Genomic DNA, 25,131 nt, shown 5'->3' on the forward strand with positions numbered 1-25,131 from the left:
TTGGTGTCCAAGGCCACTTTTCTGGGCTTATATCCTTGTTGTGCTCCTGGAGGTACGTTTAATGTATGGCTGAAGAACAGCAATATAGCTGGAGGGGCAACAAAGATCGCCAGCACCCAGGAATGTGAGCAAAGGATGGCAAAGGAGGATGTGCCAGGTGCCAGAAATCCCATTTAGCAGAGTTTTACTTAGACAAATACATCTACAGATCTGAAACTTAGAGAGGCAGCTTTCAGTATCCAGACACTTCTTGACATCCCTAGGTGTAATTCTAATTATAGAGCATTTCAAACATGTGCGGCAGAAGTGGATTAAGTTAAATAGTCTGCTCAAACTGCCAGAGGCTTCACAGCTAAGAAATGAATTTCTCTAGCTCTGATTTTATTATTGGGATATGATTTTTTTTCCCCAGCTTATTGGAAATGTCATTTTATTATTACACGCTATTTTCAAATACATGGAGAGAAGTACTTCCTGACGTGTGAGTTTTCAGATTACTGCTGCTGAGCAAAATGGTTATGGTTTTCTCTTATCTATTCAGAAATTAATAGCAGATGGGAAAAACTATTGCTAAAAGAGACAGGCATTTTATTAATACCAGAGTCTAGTTTCTAATGGCTGGTAGGCATTATAATACCAATGAATTTCTTCCAGAGAAAACATCCTTCAGCCTGTCAAGGCATTGAAAACTATTACTGAATTGCAACAGCAGAGTCAATTTCTTGAAACTTGTTTCTAAAGAAAATCACATGCAACTATAAAAAAAAATCAGAGCTTTTTTTTTAACCTTTAATTATGAAGCCTATCTCCATTGCCTTATATGTGCCCAGCTCATGATGAGAAATAAATCACATCTAAGTAGCTACTAAATTAAAAGCAATAGTTACTAATGACTGTCCAGATCTGGAAGTGGTTTTCTACTGATGCCAGAGTATTAAAAAGTTTATATTCTCACACACATCATAAGTAATTAAAGCAGTGAGATTTCTACAGTCAAAGACAGCTGATTTCTCCCTGTCCTTTTTAGCTAACTAATTATTTTCCATTTTTAGCCAGCAGAATTAAGACCCATTAAAGGCTAGAATAACTGGTTAGCATTTCTGTTGATATTTGGTGTGCAGGGAGATTTCTGTTGATTTTGTTAGAGGGTAGTGGCTTCTTACACCGCAGCCAACGGCAAATTCTTTTTCTGCCACTAAATCCAGAGGAAGATGATATATATGATTAAAAAGAGAAAGGGTAGTCTGAGTTAACTTTATAGACACTAACATCTTGAGGTTTTACCTATAGCCCAACACAGGAGATGATACGTTCTCCTAGAGGATAAATCTGAGTTACTGAGGGGAGCATGTTTTTATCCAAAATACCAGGAAGCCTGGTGGGTTAGATTCCCTGGACTACAGTGAGTCCCTTTAGACATTCCTTCTCCCTCCTCCCAGGATTCAACTCTTTTCATGAGTGTTTTACAATCTCCAGCCCAAAAGCTGCTCCTGATGACATCAGTCTAAATGAAAGGCTTTGAGGCCAGCAGAGCGCGAACGTAAGCAGGCATGGCCCATGGCGGAGCAATATGAAGTGCCAGAAGATCACGAGGAGTAAAGAGAGGCGGACCGAGGGCACCTGGTAAAAGCCCAGGTAGACGGGGGAAAGAGAGAACAGATCAGCCGATAGCACGCGTTGGTGGCACGCGTTCCTGGGGAGAATCTTTCCCACTGGAGGGCAGGAAGACTTCCCAAATCTGGGTCCAGAGACTTCAGCCGCAATGCCTGAGGCTGAGGATGCTCCAAATGGAACCACAGACCCCTTTGAAAATCAGTCAAGACTTTCTTTATCAGCTTATCCCATGAAGCGTAGCATTTTGTCTGGAATAAGTGCATTTGTGGGGGAGCATTTGAATAACTGAGGTGTGGTCTGTGGGTGCCCAAGGCGGGGAGGGTGTAGTAGCATGACCAGAAGCACCCTCTCTGTGATAGTAAAGACTAGTTTATGAGAACAAACATTTTGGAGTTCAGCTCTGTGGGTTTTTCCCAAGTAGTCAGGCTATTATTATTGTTATTTATATTCATACAGCATCTAGTAGCCCAGGGTAGCGCATTAAGTACTGCACAAACTCAGCGATGGCTCCGTTAACTCTCATGTGAAGCATATCTCCCTTTGGGCCTGGTTCGATAGACACAATAGTGTCAAACTGACTTAATCAACATGAAAAATTTCCATTTAATTTCTGAGAGCCCACTCCATGTGTAGGGTTACCTGCACTATTGTGTTTCTGATTAAGAATTCTGTTTCTATTCAGCAGAGCTGAACCAAAAATAGCTATTTCCCCCCTCTCCCTGCTTTATGGTACTTTGACAAATATGAGAGAGAAACTCACAACTTCAGTGGAGAGTGTCTTCTTGTATAATAGAGGAAATGGAAACACCAGGGTTATTTTGCACTCGGGCTGTTTGTCCATAAGCCCCTTTCTCTGCACTGGCTCTACTGGAGGCGAGAAGATCTCGCGGTGATAACGAAAATGAATCATGGGGGCAACATCTAAGTCAAAGAGAGAGGAGCCTCTTTGCACCCCCACCCTGAGACGAATTATTAGGCAGGCTGCTGAGCCTGCACCTGGGGTGAATAACTCTATTTCAGTGTAAAAGCAGTGCACTGAGGTGCAGCTGGGCTGAGTGCTGCAGCCAGAGGCAAGCTCGCTCCTCATCTGCAGGGGAAGGCGTGGGGCCATGTCATGAGCTGGTCAATCCCGATGCAAGAGGGTTGACTTGTTGCATCAATGTTTTTATCGGGCCAGCTTTTACACTGAAATAAAACCTCTCCTTGCAGGTCTGGAGCCAACATTTTGGCACCCGAGGACACTGTACTGAAAGCAGAGACATTGCGGAGGTTGGTTTCTGCTCGCGTCTGGAGCAGACCCGCCACGGCACAGGAAGCACGAGCTGTGGTGCGGGCAGCGGGGGGAGGCGGGCAGCGTCCCACTCACACCAGCAGCAGTTTGCAAGCTTCACTGCAGCAGTGCACGGCACCTTCTGGTCCCACAGAGGATGAGGAGGTGCCAGAGGCAGGAGACAGACTGTCCTCTCTGCAAAGTGTGCTGGCAGGCCCCGGCTGAAGGTGCAGGAGCGCTGGGTTACACAGCATGGGCAAAATGAGCGATATTTCTCTCTGCTGCAGTTGGTGATACTGTCAGCTTCCTGGCGTGACGGGTTACTGAGCCTCAGGGACACGACATCCCAGATTCCTCCAGTTTTCACCTGCCCCCCTGTCTGAGCTCACGCCTGTGCTCACAACGGGGGCTTTTCCTTCGCTTTGCATCCAGACTTGCAATTTCGCGGCATGGTCAGGCCGTCCTACTCCTTGAGCCGCACCAGTGACCGCTCCATCGCTGTTGCCCACTTGCCCCTGTGCTCAGTTCTGTTTCAGCCTGTGTTTTGGGGACTATCTACTCTCCCAGCTCCTCTGCCCACTGAAGCATTTTCCTCTGTTAACATTGCTAATCTCAGTGTCTCCCAAGTTTCCTTCTCTCCTCATCTTCACTCCCCATAGACTCTTGGACCTGTGTCTGCTACGTGCTGGCACATCCTCACCGTAGCTTCCTCAAGCTCCTAGTGCAAAAGAATGAGAGGTAAAACAACAAAAGCTGCCTCCTTTAGAAAATATCAAAGGACTAGCTCCTTCCTATCTTTCTGCTTGGACTCCTTTTTGTCTTTCTGACTTCTAGACAGCAAGATTGTTAGGTGAAGGCCTGACCTTGGTAAGAGAAGAAAGAAAGGCACAGAAAGAATATGGGGGTTTGTGGTTAAGGCATCATTTTGGTCCTTTAATTTTTCTGAACCTCCATCCTCATGAATAAAACAGACGTAGAAGGCAGGGGAAGGGTAGTTTTTGTTGTCTGTAGGTTGTTCATGTGTGTTAACAATGGCCTTGTAAGAACCAAGTTATGCGATGCCAGGGTCTGTTTTCAGTCTCTGGGGCCAGTGCAGGGCATGGCTTGCACCCAAACAGCAGGAAGTCTTTTGCGCCCCTCAACTCCCCCCTCACCTTGACTGGGTGTCCTCACCCAAATGTGCTCTGGGGACTGGTCCCTAGCACAAGCACAAGCATTGCCTGGGGCATGGCACGGGATTAGGCTGTGCTAAGGCACCTGCTAGTGGTTAAACAGGGACCAGATGGCCCTGGGCTCTTCTTCAAGCCCAAGTCCTGAGAACACTTCACCCTCCATCTTGGATAGCCCAGGTTTTAGTCTGGGTCTTTATTATTCTACTTTTTTTTTTTTAATGAGCTATTGTATTTTAATTAACTGTTAATTCTTTGGGCTAGCCTGTGGCTATTTTTAGGGGTGGGGAGAGGGAAGAAGGAACTACTTGCTTCAGGGTTTTTTCTTGGTTGTATCTGTCTCCTTTTATTCTCCTATTCTTTTAGGCTGACAGGAGGTAATGGCTCTTAGCATGCTTTATAAATCATTCCACTGAGGACTTTGAGTGAGCGTTTTATTTAATAAGTATGGAGAAGTGGGCTTTTATCCCTGCAAAAGAGGTGGCAAGTTCACTATAATTTCCACTGGATTACTGTATTTGGTGTAGAAGAAGTAATAGGAGACTCAGATACTGGTGCTACACCAAGTTCCAATTGTATTACCTCCTCTTTGACTTGCTACTTGATCCATAGGAGCATCGAAGGTATTTACATTGAAAACCAGCACTTTGATTTAATAGCACGTAGGCAGGGGTACTTGGAAGGAATTTAAAAGCTCACTTTGAAGAGTTGTGCCAGTCTGAAAACCTGAATATTAATTCTTTTGAGCTTTGGAAAAAGATGCATCTGCAGTTACATCCAGATGCTGCAGCTCATCTCCATTTCTAGACTGTCAGAGCAAGTCCTGAGAGCTGAGATTTCTTGCAGAGGGGAGGAAACAGGGTTCAGCTACAGGGGTTTCAAAGAGAAATCTTTATTCAGGCTGCTGGAACCTGGCATCCTGGCTCCTTGTCTCCTGGCTGCCTGGGATACCCACCTCTGTTACACAGGCTCTGAGTCCAGGCAGGGACCTCACTCTGGCTGCCAGGTCTGACTATATTGGTCAGACTTCGCATCACCAAATGTGGTTTCTTTATAAAGTGGTGAAGCCACTGCAGAAAGAGAGAGCACAATGCTGGCCTATGGCAATTTAAAGTCGACTTGAAATGAACCACTTATGGTCATCACGTGGATTTTGAATGATTGCTATGTGGGGATCACATTGAATCTACTTCAGCCCAAAAATATCAGAAAAAGAGCTGTACATCTCAAGAAATGCTTCACTACAATGTGCAAGTTCTTGGCTCTCAGCCACAGCTAGTCTAAGGAGCAATTAGGCTTTAGCCCTGCTTGCACCCAGATTAGCAATGAGAAATAACCAGCTTCATAGGTCATAGGAAATAGTTTTGATAGCTATCTGTGTGGCTTCTGTGGAGAGGTACAGAAGTCCTATGAAGTACAGACCTGTGCCTTTTTTCTTGTGAGAAATAACAAGAGAACAGCTGGCCAAGCAGGCAATTGTAATAGTGGCTGTCCCCCCTTGAAAGGATGGTAAATCATTTTTTCAGGAACAACATCCAGTGCTGTAAAAGCCAGGCTGTTCTGTGCACTCCTCTGGCATCAACATCCTCTCTGTGATAACCCACAGGTTTTGAATAAAGACAGCAATTCACAGGTATTTTTTGCCCTTGAACACTCATCTGCCATGGAGCATCTTAAGAAATAAAATGCCCAGCGATGCCTGAAATACTTCTGTGGTGCAGGGTGCTTCACCACATTCGCAGATAACTGCATTCACTCTGTTTGTTTGTTTGTTTGAAGGATGTGTGCTTGTGGTGTCTGTAATTGAACAGCTTGCACAGTGGCACAACAGTACAGTCAAGGCAGCCATGGAGAGACTGTGCAACTACATACCTGGTAAGTACCAAATAATACGCCATATGTTATGTTGGTACTGCTGTATTTCTCTGTTAATTAAAAATTCAGATGTGGAGTCTGAAAAAGCTTTATCTACTTCTTGTGCAGCATCTCAAATGAAGGTAGCTGAAAGATAGCAAGGTGCTATCTGCAGGGAAGTCAGTGTCATGGCTTATTTGGCTTCAGAGCTGGGATTTTGTCCCAAAGTTAGAGTGAATGGGGTTGTATTAAGCCCACATGCATGTGAGCACCAATGCATGCAGACCCCTTCCCTCCCTTTTTCTCCACTTTGTCTCTTTGTTAGTAGATTAAGAACAGATTCACTGTATGCCCAGACACTCTTCTTTCTTGTTGATGTGGGTTTTTATAGCAACTGTGATGAAGAAAATGTTTTCAGCAGGTATAGGAAGCCACTATTGTAAAATCTCAAAAATGAGCTGAGGTTGAGAGGTGTAAGATGCAAGCATTTGGTCTGCACAGAAAAACTATTGAAATGTAACTCATGATACAAATTTCAAAAGTGATAGCTATTCCATATGAATGTATGTAGACTCTCCTTTTTCTGCCCTTTATTTTACTTGCCCAAAGGAGCTTAGCTGACCGAATGCATATCCTTAAATAGAGAACAGTTTGAATGCCAGAATAGCTTTGTGCCTCACAGACCAATCCTATAACTATTTAAGTAACTAGATCTCACATTCATGAAATCTTTTTAACATTATGAATGTAAAAAGATGGCTTAGGATTTCTCTTAAAAAGTCGTTTATATAGGACTTCACAAATTGTATCTCTGAGAAACCATCTTGCTCTGTAGACCCTAGTTTCACAGAAGATGCATGTAGAATATTAATTCCCTCCTTTCCAAGAGAGGTTTTCCCGATGCAGGATGGGGCAGGGAGGTAATTGCTGGGATTCATTCATTGTTAGAAAGACGCTTATCTGATTTCTATTCCATAAGTCATATCCTCAGTGTTTGAAATTACAGGCACATAACCATGAAGTTACAATTAGAAGCACTGATCCTGCTATTAAAATACAATTTTCTTCTTTAAAATGTGACATGCTAGCTCTATGTTCATGATTCACTCAGTGGACCTTGTTCTGCTGACATGTCAAGATATTTCTTTTCAGCTGCCATTCTTTACACACATAAAATCCTATTATCCCTTTACTTAAATCTGTATAATCCAGTTACCTTCTATGAGATGCATGGATACGCCCAACAGAAGAAAACTGACCCTGAATTTAAGAGGAATGAAAAATCCTATGGATTGTGCAGGAGCTACAGTGTAACCCAATTTATCCTTTCCTTGGAGAGGAGCCCAGCTGGAGTCAACAGCATCCTCTCACTACTTTGAAACAACAGAAAAGCTTTGGATGCTCACAAGGGGCAACCTACTAAAGCAGGCCATGCCACTTCACCTGAAGGAACAATTTCTTTACTATACACATGCCTACAATTGATTGCAAGAATAACAGCAACAAATTAATGCCAATGGGGATTTTCCTAGGGCCAAAAAGAGAATAAGAACTCGTGTGGTTTTTTTTTAAAAGGGCCTCCTATAATTTCAATTACAATCAAGTTGGGGTTGGATCAAGACTTCAGTGAAGTTATACGATGTTCAAGAAGAAAAATGTTTAGACTAAAAGAGAAAAATTCAGTACCTGTCAATACCATAGGCTGTATAGAAAACACAATTGCATCCTTATTTATATGGAAACATTTGCCACATGTGTGATTCAAGTGACATAGCCAATAAACCTATGAAAATAAGAACAGTAACACCATGAGCGAAGGAGGCTCTTGAACAGAGAGAAATGCCAGGTCTGGGGAATGGGCAGTATTTCCAGTGTGAGAGATGTTAGCAAGAATATATGTTTACCCAGATACTGGTTGTCTGCCTGATGAAACAGAGGTGTCTGATACCCAAAATGTGCTTTGAGACCATCTGCCTCTGGTGTTGCCTCTGAGTCATGCTCTGTTTCTGCGTTGGCCACTGCTGTGTAAACACCTTAGAGCTCAAGTGGAAATGGCAACGTGATTAATACCATCTTTCTTGCAAATATTTATCCTCTGGGATTCAGCCAGAATTTGTGTTTCTAGGACTACAAAGCTATAGAGGAAAACCCTCTGGATTTTTATCATGGAAGAACAGAGCAGTTTAGGGGATGTCTTTTACCTAAAGCAGGGCAAAAGGAAGCATACTCTAAATTATCTCTGAATTTTCCACATTTAGTTTGGTTTAAGCTCTTCTCTTGCCCCTGAATACTCAAAGTTACTCATCATCTTCTCTCTGTCTTCCCCTCCTTTCTGACTTACACAGCTTCTTCCTAACAGAGCTTTGCCTCTGCAATATCCTCTCTTCATGTGTGTTAGCAGAGCCGGAGGTTTGTGAACATATGACTGCGGGCTGGCTCAGAGGGCAAGTCCTGTAAACACTGCCTGTGGCTTGGGTCTGTTTTGCTGGAAGCCAAAGTCTGAATGGCATCTGTATTTTCCAAGAGGACTCTATGTGCTTAGTGATAATTTTATGCTATTGCTATTCTTTTTACCACCTATCATTTGTTACACCATGGGGTAATTACATGTCAAGCTTCCCATATGCATAAGGAAATCAGCACCTAGAAATCAATGTGACCAGCAGACCCCCAACATCAGCTCCCCAGAGCTGACGGCCAGCCAAACCCTCCCCTCCTGGCAGCCACCAGTATGGGTTACAGCAGCCAGCTGGCTCCTCCAGGGCCAGAAACAGTATGGAAACCAGCTGGTTTGGGAAGGAGACCATCACCTGTGATGCACTGGGGAGGTGCTGGGGAAGCCAGCCACCTTCTCCTGTGGGCTACTATAGGGAGCCAGGTGCCCCATGGGCAAGCCTTATCAGAGAGTGTTTTAATCAGCGATGATACCAAATGCAAGGTTATTGATGACTGCAATGTCTTTCCTTTTAGGTGAACAAGAATAAAATCTAATTCTAGCCAGGAGACCAATTTTTAACTTGCAGATTGCTTCTAAAGAGCCAATAGAGAGGACTTATGTGGCAAAGGAGGCAAAGAAATCAAGCTAATAACTTGATTGAAATAAAACACCTGGCATGGGATAAGAAAAATCAGCTATTGTAGTTATAGAAACTGCCTGCAACACCATATGAGTAGGAGGGTGTTGTGGAAATTATCTTTTCATTCCCTGCTATGCCTTTCTGGTCCCAGTCCTCCTTTCTCAGGGCACAGGTTGCCAGCTGGGGTGTCTGCAGTCCTGGCAGGAGAGCAGCCACCTTCCCCCGCTCTCACGGGAGTGAGAGCACACCCATGCCTGCCGATGGAGTCAGTGCTGTGAGGTTTTTTACCCTCCCTGCAGAAAAACTACCTGCCTTGGACACAGCAGACCCCCAGCCCTGGGCATGTCCAGCCTGACACTGGTTAAAATTGAATATTCAGCCCAAAGTTGGAGGGAAGTGGCTGCTTTCGGGGTTTCTAAGGCTTTTCTTTGGGAAAGATAAGGATACTCTATGTTTTCTTCCCCAAGTACAGATAGTTATCTGACTGGGTAATGGAGGTGCAATAAAAAATGCCATCTCTCAGGAATTTCAGGAGCTGCAAGTTTGCCATCGCTGCACTTGTATGAACCTGCCTCTTCATGACTTTTCACACCACCACCCCTGCCAAAACAAGGCCTGACACCTCCTTTGCAGGATATGTGCATGGTTAGCCAGCCTTTGCCTGTTTCAGGCCAAGAAACAGTCAATTTTCCTCCGTGGGAACTATCAGACCAGTGCTGCCATCATGCCCTACCTGTATTCAAACCCCCAATCTCTTCCGCAAGTGTCTTTGCTCAGGTGCGGGGACCAGTTTTTTTACAACAGTACTTTAAAGAAATCTCTGATGAGCTGTCTTTTGGAGGGCATGCTTCACCCAGATTAAAGAAAGCCGCCTGAGCCAGCACCCCAAAAAGGCACACGGCCGCAGACTGTGTAAGGAAGCCAAATGAAAAGTGTCAAATATTTGTTTGAATGCAATTACTCCTGCGCAACTCCTGCTCTACACAAAACATATCTCTTAACTTGTACAAACTCCCAGAAGCTTCGGGGCAGCTCTAGCAGTAGCATCAAGTCCTACATCACTTTCTGCACTTTGATTTATGTATTTGTTTTCATTCTTCTTGCAAACCTACTGAGCTGTTTGTTTAAACTGCTTAGAAGATGCTGTGGCATGTATGATTACTTTCAACTTTTCCATGATGCCATACCCGGAACATTTAACAAATGCTAGTTATCCTTTTTAGTCTTTATCATGTGGCTCGCCTAAAGCCAGAGAAGGGCTTTAGGTAAGGTTAGAAATTCAGGTTTTCCCATTCTCTGGTGCTATACTGAGGTCATAGATTCACACACCTTCCCCGAAGATAAATCAGCATTCACCTTAATGAAGCAACTGCTGCTGTATTTTGACTGTTATAAAACCAGTTTCACCGTGCTTGATTACTTAAAGAAAATTATGTTTTCTAGAAAAACTGCAAGGCTTCTGTTACATACTTGCTGAACTTTACGGACCACACATAGCTGAACTGTAAGTATTGCTGGGTCCTCTCAGGTCTTTGCTTAGTTTGTTCTTGACATATACAGATGTGCTGTCGGATTGAAGTGCAGGGGTTTCATTCTTAAAATCACATTATTATTATTAAAGCAGAGATGCTTGAGAGTGATTCTGGTTTGACATTTGGCATCGCTATCCCTGAGTGAATAAACACAGGCTGCCACTGGTAACCATTTTCATACTCCATCTGAGTCTCAGATCAGGCCCATCTGATGTAATTACCTTTTCAAATGCAGCTCATTTGTGTGAGTGTGTGTGAGACAGGTTCTACAGAGTCACACTACTGTAATACTTGGCTCTTGCTTTCCTTTCTACCTTTAATCAAGCTTTCTAATTGTCAGCCCCTACATGCTTTCAGACCCGACCTTGATACACACTCTTGGGGAAGCCTACTAAGTAATGTAAGTGATTAAAAAAATAAAATGTAGGTCATTTGATTCCTCTTTGAAAGTTCTTAGTTTAATTAACAGAGCTTTTGCTAGACCTTCTTCCTCCCTAGGGTTTTTATTTTTATTTTTAAAACTAGCCAAGGGACTGCAAAGTGCTTACAGGACTAAGATGTGCTATAATCAAACATTTTAATTTAATTCCTTATTAGCCCAGAGGTGTCTCCCAAAAAGAAAGAAACAATCCTAGCACTTGTGCTTGGTGATTAAAGGTTAAGGATCTTTGAAGGATTTCTGCTTATTTTCTTGAGTTAATGATTGAACATTCATATGTGCTAAATTGCATATGCATTAACTTTAACCTTTAAATCTTTGTCAGACTTATGATTGATTAAAAAACAGAACAGTCATAATGTATTTGATTCAGGTGCTGCATATAAAGCACAGTGCTTTTTCATCATCCTGGGATCCAATTTTAAATGCTGAATAGGATGCCGTGGCAGAAAATCATTAGGACCCAACACTGTACTGAGTAGCGATTACAGGCCACAGTGAAGTGAGCTGAGGTTGTTGTTTGGCGTTGGGGAGATTTAACTTCCCATGGCAATAGCTTCTACCTTCAAGCACCCAGAAGAAAGTAATAGTCTTTGTTTTTGCACCGTTTCCTTCAGCATAGACAGGGAAATGAATGCTGATGTGGTCTGCCATTCCTTGAAACTGTGTAAACAGGATCCAGGACAACCGCTTTGTCATCTCTATGCTCCTCCAAAGGTGAGTTGGTTTTCAACTTTTTTTAAAGCTACAGATTGTGGAAGGTCTTCTAAGCTGGAACTGAATAGTATGGAGGCTTCCAGTGCACGTGCATTGTCTGGGAAATAAACTTCAACATTTTGAGTGTGGACACTTCCAGAAAACGTCTGTTTGAACGAAAGGTACATAATGTGCATTAGCTGTGTGGAGCGTCAACAACAGGGTTGCCAGAGAGTGGGAATTACAGGGCCAAATTCTCTTGTACCAGTCCAGGTCAGAGAAGAAGAGTAGGGAAAATAAGATCTCACGTTCTCCAGATTTTATTGTTAAGTAGTACAACAACCCCAAACCAGGTACTCAGCTAAGGTTCATCCATACCGCCATGTTACCACGGTGTGACAAGTTATCCCCACATTGCCTGGCAGCCTGTGTAGGTGCTAGTTACCCGCTGCAAAAGCAGGGCTATTTGACTGGGGTTAGCCTGCAGTGCAAGAGGTTTAAGGTAAAGTGCATAACCTTTTGCCGCAGGCTGGAAACTTACTTAGTTACCACTGCTTTTGTGATGTATGGTTACTTGCTACGCCACAGTAACTTGATTGCATGTCCTAGGCCTTTGCTACTCAGACACTTACAAATCTGCATAGGTGTCTAAACACACACAGTTTGTCTGGGGCTTTTTTTGGTTGTGGGTTTGGTTTTTTTTTTTCCCAGTCATCATGCAGCCTCAGTCATACTAAAACGTGTGAGTTATGGTGGTTGTTTGGCAGTGTTGAAAAGCAAATGATTCACTTAGGCATCTATTTTTAGAAATCTTTTTCCCTGCATCTGGATGGATGAAGACATATTTGATTTCTAAAAGTTTGCATAAGTTGGTTCACACAAGGCCTCATCCAACAGGCCTTGAAATCCGTCAAAGACTTTTTATGGGCTTCAATGAGCCATGGTTCATCTCCAAGACGGATTTAGTTCTGCCAATATTAAGACCTGGAGAAACACTTGCCTTCCAAGAACAGCGGTAACATTTATTTTATAGCAGGTGTGTCCCCCATATGACTACTATGCTCTATGCTATGCCAACAGAGAGATATACGGGTGTGCAACCAGGCGGGGTGAAAGAAGATGAGTGCAGGCAGCAGAGAGGGCCCACACTAACTTGACTCAGCCAGGATGTTGTCCAAACTTCATCAAATGGGTGCCTTCAGAAATTCTGTGTCTGAACTGGTAAAACAGTTCATGGGTCCTTCCACCCTTCCCCAGGGTACATCAGAGCAAGCTCTCCCTTAATAATTGCCAGGTCTTTACTCATCCCACAAACATTCCTGAGTCTCCAGCACTTTCTGCCCTGGTAATTGTAAGTTTTTTCCCCTCCCCTGCACTTGTAACAGTAGCAAAGACTCTGAGGGGCCTTTTTCCGCGCCCCGCCCCCCCCCTTTTAAATTAGGAGTTCTGAAGGTAAAGGTGAGAGTACAGCAAAGGCTGGCGGGCTCCCCCAGCCCTCAGTGGTCACACAAGAGGACAGCAGGAGCTGTAGAGTGGTGGCTGCACGTGCACCACGCTGCCAGCCTGAGGGTAAGATTTTCGTATGGACTTGCTTGTGGGGAGGAATAAAGAGAAGTAGAAAACACCCTGCACCCTGACTTTTGCCGGTAGCAGAAGTGCAAGGTACCTCTTGGAGTGAAAGAGGATGCAGGCAACGAACTGCACTTAAGGAAAAAGGATGGCCTCTCCGTGGCTGCACAGTGAGCAAAGCTAACGAGTCTGGAGAGAGAGGCTCTGTAAACTGAGGTGGCTCCAGTGCAGAAATTAGAAGAACTGTGGTGAAATGCTTTGCCTATCAACCAGAGGGGACAGACTGCCGCTTATGGGGTTGCTGTCAAGTCTTTGGTTAGCTCTTCCCATCTCTCAGAGCAGGTGTGGGACCAAGCTGTTGACTCCTTCCACCTCCAGCGACAGCTCCAGCAACTGCACTTTCTGCAAGGAAAGCAACTGAAGATGGTTTTTTTTTGTTTTGTTTTTTTAAACAAAATTTGGACTCTCATTTGCATGGCCTGGAGACTGTCCCTCTGAGTGAGTGGCTCAAGCAAACCCTCTCCCTTCCAAGTGGTAGTTAAATCCCTTTCTGTCAAGGTGTATTTTTTTCTCACCAGGAATAAGGGAACTCTACCAACAAAACGATTTTTCTACCCCAACTGTGCACTCCTTTTTACCTCACCTGGTATCCTGAGACAGCCTGGGGAGCCTGGGGGAGATGGGAGGAGAAGAGCAGTGCTTAGAGTTCATGCTCAAGTGGTTGATAAATTGCCCACAGTAACTCTGTGACAAGTCAGACTGAGTAAAGATGAATTATGGGTGAAAAAATTAATATGCAGTCAGACACGCAGATGCATAAAATGCAGTTTACCTCATATTTGCTTCCTTCATTTGTAATTTGATTGATCACTTCAGTTATATGAGCCTGCAAATGTTGGCTCAGTCCCCTGCCAAGTGTTCGAACAAGACTTTAATACTAATGACTGTTTTGTTCAACTCTATTGATTTTCAGGTACTTTGTTTATTCATTTAGACTTTTGGATGCCCATTGTCCCAGAATTACTATCATATTTGTACTGGCAAAGGGAGTAAAATAAATACAGAGTTACTTGCCCTTATAAGGCAGTATAATGTTCAGGTTTGAATTGCCTTTAAGGTGGCAAATATCGACATGTAGCTGCTTTTTCAGTCAATAGTTTATTTTGCTCTGTTTCTGTAATGTTGCTCTAGTGAGATCGCATGTCTCAAGGAAGGAAGAGCCCCTACTTCAGAGGCCTTGCAAACTATCTACATAATGGAGACACTGCAAGCTGAGTGAACGATATGTGCGTTATATTACATACTTCCGTGGTCTCTGACGAATTAGCCCAAATTAATTTTTTTGCCAACCTGCCTGGAGCCATTAGCACTCTGCAATTATCCTGTGAGACTTGGCTCTAATTATGAATAAAAAATATTGCTCCGTTCACACGGAGTGCGATGCTCTCAGCGTGGAGCTGGAGGAGGAGAGCATCCAACCTGGGTCAGTGTGGCTCCACTGTGGGGGCTGCCCAGGGGCTTGGGCAAGGTGGGCTGCCCTGCTGGCAGGCCGTTTCAGGAGCAGACCCCTGATGCTGGTGGGGAAGAGTGGAAGGGGCACTTGCGGCTCCTGGTTCACCAGCATGGCTGTGCGAGCAGGTGTCACTTGTAATGGGGTCCTGTGAGCCCCTAATTGCCACCAGTGGCCCACACAGCAGAGCCTGGGCCAGGGCTGCAAGTGTAGGTAGATGTGCATGCGTTGTCTCTCCTGCTGCATGTTTCTTGCCCAACAAGAGGTTGTCCTCTACCCTTAGTATGAGGGTAGCAACATGGGGACTCCTTCAAGTGAGGAGGCAAAATAATAGGGTGCATCAGAAGTGTACACTTACCATAGGTAGCTGAAAACTGGGCAGTATCTAAAGCTGCTGTAATATGCCTTATGGTGTAAGCTACATCAACAGTGGATACTCTAACATTAGCTGTGGCACCACTCCAAAACGCTGACAGTGGGTACAGGTATCCAAGCTAGCGGGTTTAGGATGACTGGATATTTTTTTTTTAGTCAAAAAAGTTTATCTGCTCGCACAGTGGAGGACTTTCTGCACCAGGTCCTTGTGATACAGGGATGTTCCTCTAGTGAGCAAAAAGGGCTGAAACAGGGTGAGGGGGTTTAGGCACTGCCTACCAAGCTCCCCTTCTGGCCCCGGGAGCAAGCAGGTTTGCAGGAGATTATTCTCAGCTTGCCTCTAGATTGTTTTAAGCCAGCTGGCCTGTTCAGTTAAATTGCAATACTTTAATTGATTTTGTTGGGGCCAGACTAATGGCTTGACTTCAGCACTGGAGTCCTACTGTTGGCAATCTCTTAAATGGCCTGTGTTGGATGGAGCTTGTACTCTTCTTTCTGCCTTTCAGAGTGCCTCTTCTGCTCCCCATGACTTTTCTGCTCTGGATTATTAGACACTTTGTGACTGCAGATTTTAGCTTAATCTCCAGCAGTAGGATTTTGCTGGGAGTCATCTTACGTCAGCAAAAATATACATGTTTATGCTAATGTCATTTTATCTTAACAAAATAAGCTTCATTGCCACAAGCACTCATGCTGGTTCATATCCCCTCTATCAGGTCTTTCACTGACTTTGGAAAAAGCAAAAGCCACATCCCTCATGTACATTACCGAGGCCAGCCTGCTCTTTGGCAAAGTAGGAGCCAACCAATTCTGGCTGGAAAAAAGAAACCCTCTGGGGTTTCATAAAACAAAAATACTCCTGCTATTTTCTCTCTCTCCTCTCTCTCTTTCAGTGAAAATGTGAACTGCTTCCCAGGAGGTGAGGCAGAACCAAACTCCGGGGCGGGAGTGCTTCTGCATTCCTGGTAAGAGCAAGCTGCCAGCCAAAGGTAGACCTTGGCTGTGACCTGTTTCCTTCTTTTGAGACCACAGGCTGTAAAGCAAGTATCTGTGAGGCAAGCTAGGTCCTGGGGAGCAAGACGCCCTCCTTTTAGCCTTTCTTTTTGAAAATAGGTAAAATCTACTGAAATGTGTGTTGTTTCTGCTGCAGTCAGAACTAAGCCCTGAAGAAACAACCTATAGACGAGCGATAGTAGAAGGCATAGCTTGAGCACCAGTTCTTTCTCTGTCACTTGTTTCTCACCATTTCCACTGCTCCTTTTCATTGGCAGAAAATAAAATGCAAAAAACCCCTGCCAACCAAAAACCCAAACTACCCCAAAAAACCAAACCACACAACCCTAACCTTCCACCAAATAAACCCAAAGAAAACAAGGTGGAATGGGGTTTGCAGGGTGCTGCGTGCAGCTGTGTCATACCGATGCAGAAGCTGCCCCAGGCAGGACCCCTGAAAATAAGTCTCAGGTGACCCACACGCACAGTGGCATTTGGGGTGGAAGGCTGGCAGACAAAAAGTGTGAGGACAGGGAAGAGTTGCTCATGGATGCTGACTGTGTTTTGCAGAGGCAAGCTAGAAAAAGTAAATCAAAGTTTTTCATCCAGAATGCCCAGAGTCTAAGTCCAAATGAGACAAGTGGCGTAAAATGAGAAGAAGTCAGAGTAATTGCCCTGGGATGAGAAAGGATTGAGTCAGGCTTCACGTGGTTTAGATCTGGCCTTGTACGGAAGGTCCCTATTTTGCGTCCAGAGCACATATTGTTTGGTTTGGCTGTCCCATGCAATTGTAAAGATTCCCCCTGCAGCCTCTGCAGGATGAAAGGTGGGAGTAATAGAACAAATCGCAGTTTTGCCAGTGCTGTTTAACAAGCTTTATAGTGTTTTGGTACCTTGGTATGTGTAATCCTGGTAAAAGGATGATGAAAATGAGTTGGAAGGGAAACTTGGAGTGTTTTGTAAATATCTGCTCTCCTGTGAAAGAGCTGGCTAACAAGGGTGATAAATGAGAGAGAATTAGAGTTGGTTCATGTGTTTGTTTATGATGTTTAGATTTGTTTACAAAAAATTCATTACTGGGAATACATGGGCTCTGTGGAGAGCACTGAAAGAAGGCAGTGAATGCAATCCCAGTGACCCCCCTGCCCTCAGCCCCATCCATGTTGTGGATACCTTCTGTATGCCGGGCAGCAGGGCTGTGCCCGTTTGGGCGGATGGGGCTGGCTGCTCCCCAGGACGCCCGCACACCCTCCGGGCAGCAGCTGCCAGTCCATCCATCAGCTGCTGGAGCCAAGGGAGCCCCTTCCTCGGTGGTGTTTTCATGCCATGGGAAAGAAGGGAGGCTGCTGCAAAAGAGGTTGTATGGGCTGTATGGCCTTTGGTGGTAGGCTTGACATGCTGGTGTCAACCAGGGATTACAGGTGACCCGTGAAACCAAGAGTGTTTTCTCCTGGATGGGTGTTTCAGCTGACAGTCCTCCACAGCCCACCCTGGAGTCATGGCTGAAGTAGCTTCTGCAGCGGGAGAAGCTCTCATCTTTCGCATTTCAGAGAGAGCATTTTCTGCACACGGGGGGCAATTCAGCCTTTCCTCCCTTGTTTTCTGCTTTCTGTGTGCAATATTGCTGTAGCTGGCTGAAGTGTGCATATCTCATGCTCTGCTGCTGAGAGCAAGAGAGGTCTCTCCTCCCCTGCCCAGCAGAAAGGGATTGATAAATCCTACCTCTCTGGAAATTTTTCATCATCATACTCAGTTTTAAGCCACTTTCCTCATCTGTCTCTGAAGTTATCTTACTGGAGAAATGAGAGCAGCTGGTAACGTACAACATAACTATGGCAAATGTAGGATGCGTGTTTGGTTTTGGGGACAGCAGTTGCCCAGGGGGAAGAAACTGTGAAACAGTGTCTTGGCTCATTCCTAGCATCTCTCATCTATTTGTGACATAGCCAGATTTTTATAAGATTTTAGACACAATGAATAAAACATATATTAAGCACATATATTAATGTGACACATATATTAAAAAACAATAACTTATAAGTCTGTGTTCCTTGCTGCTTATGCTTATTCTTCCTTATCCCTTTATATTGCTCACTATAAATTTTTGACCCTTGAATATCACACCTAATTAATTTGCTTTGATCACTGCCTAAATCAATTATAATGACATGCTAAATTCTATCCCCAGTAAAAAAATACTGGTAATGGTTGCTTTAAATGCAAATATATGCTGCTTTAATATTCCAAGCTGGCATGCCCGCTGTTCACTAAGGTGCCATCACTCGAGGGATATTTTCTTTTTTTCCAAATGCTTTAATACTATCACTTGGCAAAGCATACTTTTTTCTCCATGTGGAGTTCCTGTAGCTCTAGCCAGATAAATATAAACTTGTGCTAAACTTTACCTCGGAGCCCTCAGACTCAGTTGGTGTCAAGCTAACACTTACATCCTTAGGCTGGGCTGTAGGAGGGACTGATGGCAGGTCATTATCAGACAGGACAGTTTGTCCTCACTAACAATTTTAATCAGAAACAAAGTGCTAATATGTTTGTGATACACTGGATTTTTCTTTCCATTTGAAACCTTTTCAAAAGTAATTGATTTTTATCTCCTTTTTGTATTTTTTTTTTACCAATCCTCAAAGCCTACAGAACAAAAGCAGTTATTCTTTCAGAAAAGAGGGCAAATGGGCAGTATTTTTAGCCTCCTTCATGCTGAATGCTGAGGGGAAGGACAGAGACCATCACACAGATACTGCCTCACAGATATGACTGTTTGCAAAGGTGGCCTAATAAATGCAGGACAACATATGGGAATTGTCATCACTGAGATGGAAGAATATTGTCCAAAAGTGAAAATGGAGCAGCAGGGGGGAGCACTCTGGTGTTACCCTGCCAAAAGCAAATGCTTTCACCTGAAGTTTGCACCCAAGTCTGCAAGCTGAGCTCATCTCAGGGGTACTCAGCAACTGGCTGTCTCATGAACAGGGCACTCATAGAACAAACTTAAATGACCCCTCCCAGACCGCTATGACTGTCCTTTTTTTTTTTTTTTTCCCCTAAATTGAAGTTGTGAGATCTTCTTTTCCTACGGGAAGATGTGGCTGAACTTAGAATGTGCTATTCATCAGAGCTGTTAAACAGTTGTTAAACATTTTGAAATGCATGAGCATATCTGGGGCATCTCCTCACCTCCATGGGTGGGAAGAGTCCTTGTGGCAGGAAAACCAGTGTGGTCCTTCTGTGCTGGGGTGAACCTCAGCCAAGTATCACTCTTATCCACACAAGACCAAATGTTTTCTCTGTACCCTTCCACAGCAAGTCAGACCAACATTGCATACGTAACCCTCTTTTGGCCATCTAATGGTTGAGTTGTTCTTCTAGCAGGAGTCACTGGAGAAGACTGTTCTCTGCAGCTCACGCACTGCAGTCAGGATATGAATCTCAGCTCTTCAACTGATCTGGAGTTTTCCTTAGGAAATAAATGATGCCCTGGAGCAAAATAAATGAACTCTTGCAACTGGAGTTTCATAGGCAATGATTGGATAACTGATTGTTAGTCCAATAAAAAGTAACTGATGATGAGTTTGTGGACTCATACATCATTTTTGTGCTGTGACTGATATATTAAAAAAAAGAAAAATGTAGGAAATAGGGAGAAAAATTGGTAGGATGCTGATCTGGGTTTTTTAAATTTTGTTCTTGCTCTCCTAGGTGGGACTGAGTGCTGCAATAAGGAAAGCAAAAAGCATTATGAAGACTTCTAAGGATCTGGTAAGAAATCAGTGGCATTAGGGTGTTTTACACTGTACTTGCATTTTATCAGGAGTCCTCATTTATTTTGCCTAATTGTGAACTCACCTGATCATCACTGAATTGAATGCTGACTCACTCCTGCCTAGTATAGGATCTGCTCTATCAGATGACACTGGGAAGAAGGAGAGGGAGACAGAGAGGAAATATGAAAGTATGGGGAGAACAGAAAAAAACTCATGAAAAATGCAGACTGCTTGTAGAGTAGGGATAACTGTCTATATCCATCCAATACATAAATTTGTGTCTGAAATTCATGCAGCAGCTGAGGATATAATCTGTGATCTCCATAGTGCAGCTCCACACTGAGACACTCACTTGTACTACCCCAACTGGCCTTTGGTGGGGCAGCCAGCCTTAAAACAAAATACAAGGAGATGTAGATTTTTAGATTTTTTTACAAAAGCAAGAATTTCCTGCTCAGCCTTGCCCTGTGCTTTTCTGTCCTTCAAACTTCTTGCAGTGTTTATTATTGTTCCTCCTTGTTTCAGGTTTCTTCCTTGTCCCTTGTCATCCCTACCTTGTCCTTATAGCCATATGTAAGAGCCTCATGAACTGAGCCACTGCTTCAGAGCACAGTGACTGACTGCACTTTGGGGTTGTCTGAAACTCAAGCAATGGCCTGAATGCAAATTCTGCACATATTTCCTTTATTTGTGAGAGGCTGCCTTTGCCTCTTAAACTTGAAAACTGGGATTTGAAATCTTTCTGCCTCCACCAGTTTTCAGATTTATAGAGGATGTCTAAAGGGTAGCTGAGAAGGGAAGGGCAGCTTTTATTCTGCTGGGTTCACTTACATGAGTCAGCTCAGCCATAGAGTTTGCTTCCAATTGTCTTCAGGCACTTTATGCAGAGCAAATGTTTTAGCTGTTTGTGAAGAAATTATTGATACTGCTTCTTCCTGAATCCTTGCTGTGATGCTGCTCACAAAAGTGAAAACTGAGGTGCCTAATTAGCCTTTGGGCAATTGCCAAATTGCCAAGCCAGGGAAATAAACAATGTGCTGAAGAGACAGGTCTCAGCTCCTGCAGAGCAGCAACCAGAAGGATCTTATTCATTTTCCTTCCTTTTCAGCGCTGTGCTACTGATGGCCTGAGATTGCTGCTCAAATTACATGAAATTTCTAATCCCCTTTGCCCCGAGGTGCAAGTCCCCACGTTAACACCCGCAGCAAGATTCTCTGAGTCAAGGAGGTCCTCTCTGTTAGCCTGAGCCTGGGTGTCGGTGTGGGGATGAAGAGGGATCAGCATGCAGCCGCTGCCTCCCAGTACGCAGGGCTACTTTGCTCCCTTGCTTGTGCTTCTGCCCTTGGCATGTCGAGCTGTGTCCCTTGCGTGGCCAGCCCCTTCTGGCCTCTGAGGTCCTTTCAGGCTGTCCTGGGTAGGTTGACATGGTTGACATCAATCTTTGGGAGCAATGGAGTCTCCTTCCAGGTTGCCTCTGCTATCCCATATCCTCAAACCTGCTTGATGCCCTGATGCACCTATATCTCCCTTGTTCTCTATTGCAACGCCCTTGGCCTCTTCCTGCTCCTACTTGCCTATTTAGCAGCAGGAGGGACAAGCAGACTGTGCCTCAGCTAGAAGCAGCAAGGCCTTGGTTACAGTTGGGTTTTTCCAGTCAATGTATTCCTGAACCCACAGTACAGGGCTCAAATTAAAACAAGTATCACGTGGTTGATGGGGCCTCTCCTGCAGTTATTCCTAGCATGTCCCCTGTAATGACCCTTGCTGAAACTTATTTTAAAGCTGGAAATTAAAAATAACATTTCTAGAGGCATTACTGTCTCTCACAACTTCCCTTCAGCTGGGTTGCAGTTAATTTTACTTCAAATCCAGAAAAAACAATGTAGTAAGAAACACAAAGGAAGATCTCCAGGAGAGGACACGGTGTGTATCACGCCTGCATAAGCCCCATATCCCAGAGCGGTAAGGAAATGGTAAGGAAATCACCTGCACAAACTGAATGCTGCCAAATCATGGTGTGTTCACCTGCCCAGGCACATACACATACCAGTGAGCAAGGACCCAAGCAGCTGAGGTGCTCTCCCTGCTTGGGGAGAGGGTTGTCTGGCTGAATGTGTGGGTGAGGATCCAGAACACTCTGTCTGTGGCAGGACATCTCTGCATCCACACCAGTGGAGAGAGAAAAACATTCACCTGGCTTCTTCTGTGCTCTGGCTCATGCTGAACAGAAATGTTAAATTATATTTGCTCATTCTTCCCATATCTGCTATTTTGGTTGCTTTTGCCTCATTGTACATTTGGGGAAAGCCTGCTGAAGAGGTTCTTGCAAGTTAGCTGTCCCCATCTTTGCTTGGCAGCTGTGTGTGACTGTGCATAAGAGACATGATTATGACTGTTGGTAATAAGAATGGGAGGTCTGTCTGGCTTCCAGGGTGGTTGTATTTACCGGGCATTTCTTAGGATCATTGTGGATTTGGGAAAAAGAAAAGGTATTTTCCAGATGTAGAGATGCAGTGAAAGAGGCTACAACCCCAAAAAATCTAATAAATATCTCCATTCATTAAAAGTAGTGAGCCATCTGTGAGCGACTGGCTTAAACCAAACACCAAGAAGCATTAGGGGCTCATTATCAATCTTTTTTTGTAAAACCAATTAAAATAATTATGGAAATGTCAGAAGGGAATGTTAACAGGCAATGACTAAAATACGGCGTTATCAATCACTGTGAGCACTTCTAGCTCTAACTTTTCTTCTGGGTGGAGAAGATACCAAGAGGCATCTTTAAGCAATAGCAGTGAAAGAATGACAAATAGAGTCGTGGCAGTAGCATTTAACGAGAACAAAACACCATGCATACAATCCTGTCATCACTATGTGGTGCCTGCAACTCACAGCCCAGCAGCAGGAGAAGTGGGAAGCTATGGAGGGAGCCAAAAGGGAATTGCAAGGCAGAGGGGGATGTGAACCAGTCTCCTGCCCACCCACCTATGTTACGCAGGGGCAAATAACCCGCCTCCTCCCAAAACCACATACTGCAATCGTAGCCTGGCTCTGCTGGGAAGGGCCCTGTAGTGCCTGCTCACCTGTGCTCTCCCGCTCTCTCGCTTACATGTGCACATGCAAAGATTATCCCTTTTTTTAACCCTGTGCTCCTTGCTATCGTTTGAGAGTAGCCCAAGACACCCTCCAAGAGCAGATGAGCTTCTCTCCTGCGCATTCCCAAACAGAGCCAAAGCATTCTGTCTGAACCTCCCTGTCCCATGTGCGGTGGGGACATGTAGGCTGGGGAGCCAGAGGCTGCTGTGCTCCGGGATGCTGCTGCAGCTGGTCCTCAAAGCCTGACTTGACAACACCCATACCACTTCCAGGGCACCATCATGCCAACCGTTCCACCAAAGTTAGGCAGTCTCTGGGGCTGCAGGATAGTCTTCCTTTGAAACTAATGGAGATCCAGTCAGCAACAATTTTCAAATGACTAGCTGAGAAAAAGGCAGGAAAGATTTTATTCTACTTACAGCAAAGGGTAGACTTTAAATGCAGCCTGTGAGGAGAATGAAAGGAGGTTTTATTTATGTATTTATTTCTTGCAAGCCCTGTAGTTTCTCTTTCTGGTGCAGTTTCAGCTCCAGATGCCTTAACTTCAAAGGCTTTGCATGCTGTGACTTAGGCTGAAGTGAAAAGCCGACAGCTCAAATCAAGACACTGCAAATCTTGCCCTGATGGAAAGCTTTAAGAGCCTCTAGTGCTTTTTTAGGCAGCACTGGGATTACTCATACATGGAGGAGGTGGGGGAAGTAGTTTGTTTCCTCTTTCCAGGAAGGCATAACATAGGTTTGCAAAGCTCTTTGAGTAAAGCTGGCATCCTGCTTGCCTGCCTCTCGTGCTCTCTGCCTACCTGGCCATACATGCATATGCACATGCAGAGAGCAAAGAGGAGGTCTGCGTACCTGCCATGCTGCAGGACGTAGCCCTGAGGCAGCCAGGCTGGCAGGGAGCTTAAATACAGAGTTGCAGAGGGATGGGGAAGAGCACAGGGCAGCTGGAGCCACAGCAGTGGGACCAGGTTGATCTTTCAGCTCAGGGAAAGTCCCCCGCTCCCTGGTTGCTTTTGGCCGTTTCTATCCACTTCTTCTGTGCTTGTGTTCTGGCTTCTCCTTTGACTCTACCAACACCCCCTCTACCTCATGGCCCCCTCCAGGTTGGTGTGACTCCAGCTTTGTCATTTGAGTGTTGGATAGAGCTGAAGAGAGTTAATTGGTGGGGGTTTTTTGCAGGTTTCTTGTCTCTTGTCTCCCCGACTTGCCTCCTTTTTTTTCTCCTTTGATTTCTCTATCGCACCCTTCAGAAAGTGCACTGCTACGGCTCCATCTCCACTGCAGGTCTCCCCCACAAGGTGCCACTCTTCTTCATCTTCACCTTGCTGCTTGGTCACTTCAGCCACCAGTGCAAATTTTGCCTACCAAGTTTGTACTAGGGCTTCTACCCCCTCTTCACTACCCCAAACCTCCTCTCCACATTGAGATCCTGGCCATGACATATCGCTGTGGGTGACCTCCTGCTCTGGGCAGCACAAGACCCTCATGTCCATCGTGCCTTGTTACATTTCCAAACAAACACCTTCCTGCCTTCCCTGGAGCTGCAGGGCAATGCCCTACGCACGGTGGCACCACTGCCTTACTCCCCTGCCCCCTCAAAGTTCTCCTTAGCCTTTTATTGTCCTCTCCTGAGCTGTATCCAGCCTCTATCTTCTGTTTTATGTTAGATTTGGGTTGTAATCTTGTTAGGGCAAGGACCATCTTATTTTTGTTTAGGTGTATATAAAGTGTGTAACACAAGGGAGTTGGTCCAAGGACAGAGCTGTAAGTGCTATGGCCATATAAATAATTACCCTTCTTTGCGTAAAATTATGAGTATGCCCCTCTGCTCCATATTTGCATGCTGAATGCAGCCTTAGTGAATACGGTTAATTAGACTGTGCACCGACTAGCCCTCTGTATTTATAGACCGCTTGAATGCCTTCAGTGTTTAAAGACCACCTGAACTTACAGTGAAGCTACATGAGCAGCGTGTTTGTGGGACCGATTGCCATTGCAGCGCAATGTTTCCATAACTTGAGCATTCATTCAGAAGCTCTCTTTCAGCTTCTGAAGTCTCCTCACTACCTGGAACCTCAACTGGATTGGCCCATGGCTATGGTCTACTAATGTTGAAAGAGTTTATCCTGCAGCAGCTGTCTTCTACAGCTTGCGGGTCT

At 44.6% G+C, this 25,131-nt stretch overlaps 1 protein-coding gene across 2 annotated transcripts in view; it reads left to right on the forward strand.

Annotated features, from left to right (window-relative positions):
• AOAH (acyloxyacyl hydrolase) overlaps window positions 1–25,131 on the forward strand; it is a 94,205-nt gene that overhangs the window by 19,121 nt on the left and 49,953 nt on the right. For both annotated transcript variants that reach the window (XM_075056807.1, XM_075056816.1), the window contains exons 3-6: window positions 5,833–5,928; window positions 10,428–10,488; window positions 11,573–11,672; window positions 19,813–19,872. In XM_075056807.1, coding sequence (XP_074912908.1) covers window positions 5,833–5,928; window positions 10,428–10,488; window positions 11,573–11,672; window positions 19,813–19,872 — 317 coding nt within the window. The remainder of the gene's footprint in view (window positions 1–5,832; window positions 5,929–10,427; window positions 10,489–11,572; window positions 11,673–19,812; window positions 19,873–25,131) is intronic.

Source organism: Buteo buteo, chromosome 2, assembly GCF_964188355.1.
Source record: "Buteo buteo chromosome 2, bButBut1.hap1.1, whole genome shotgun sequence".
Taxonomy (NCBI): Eukaryota; Metazoa; Chordata; class Aves; order Accipitriformes; family Accipitridae; genus Buteo; species Buteo buteo.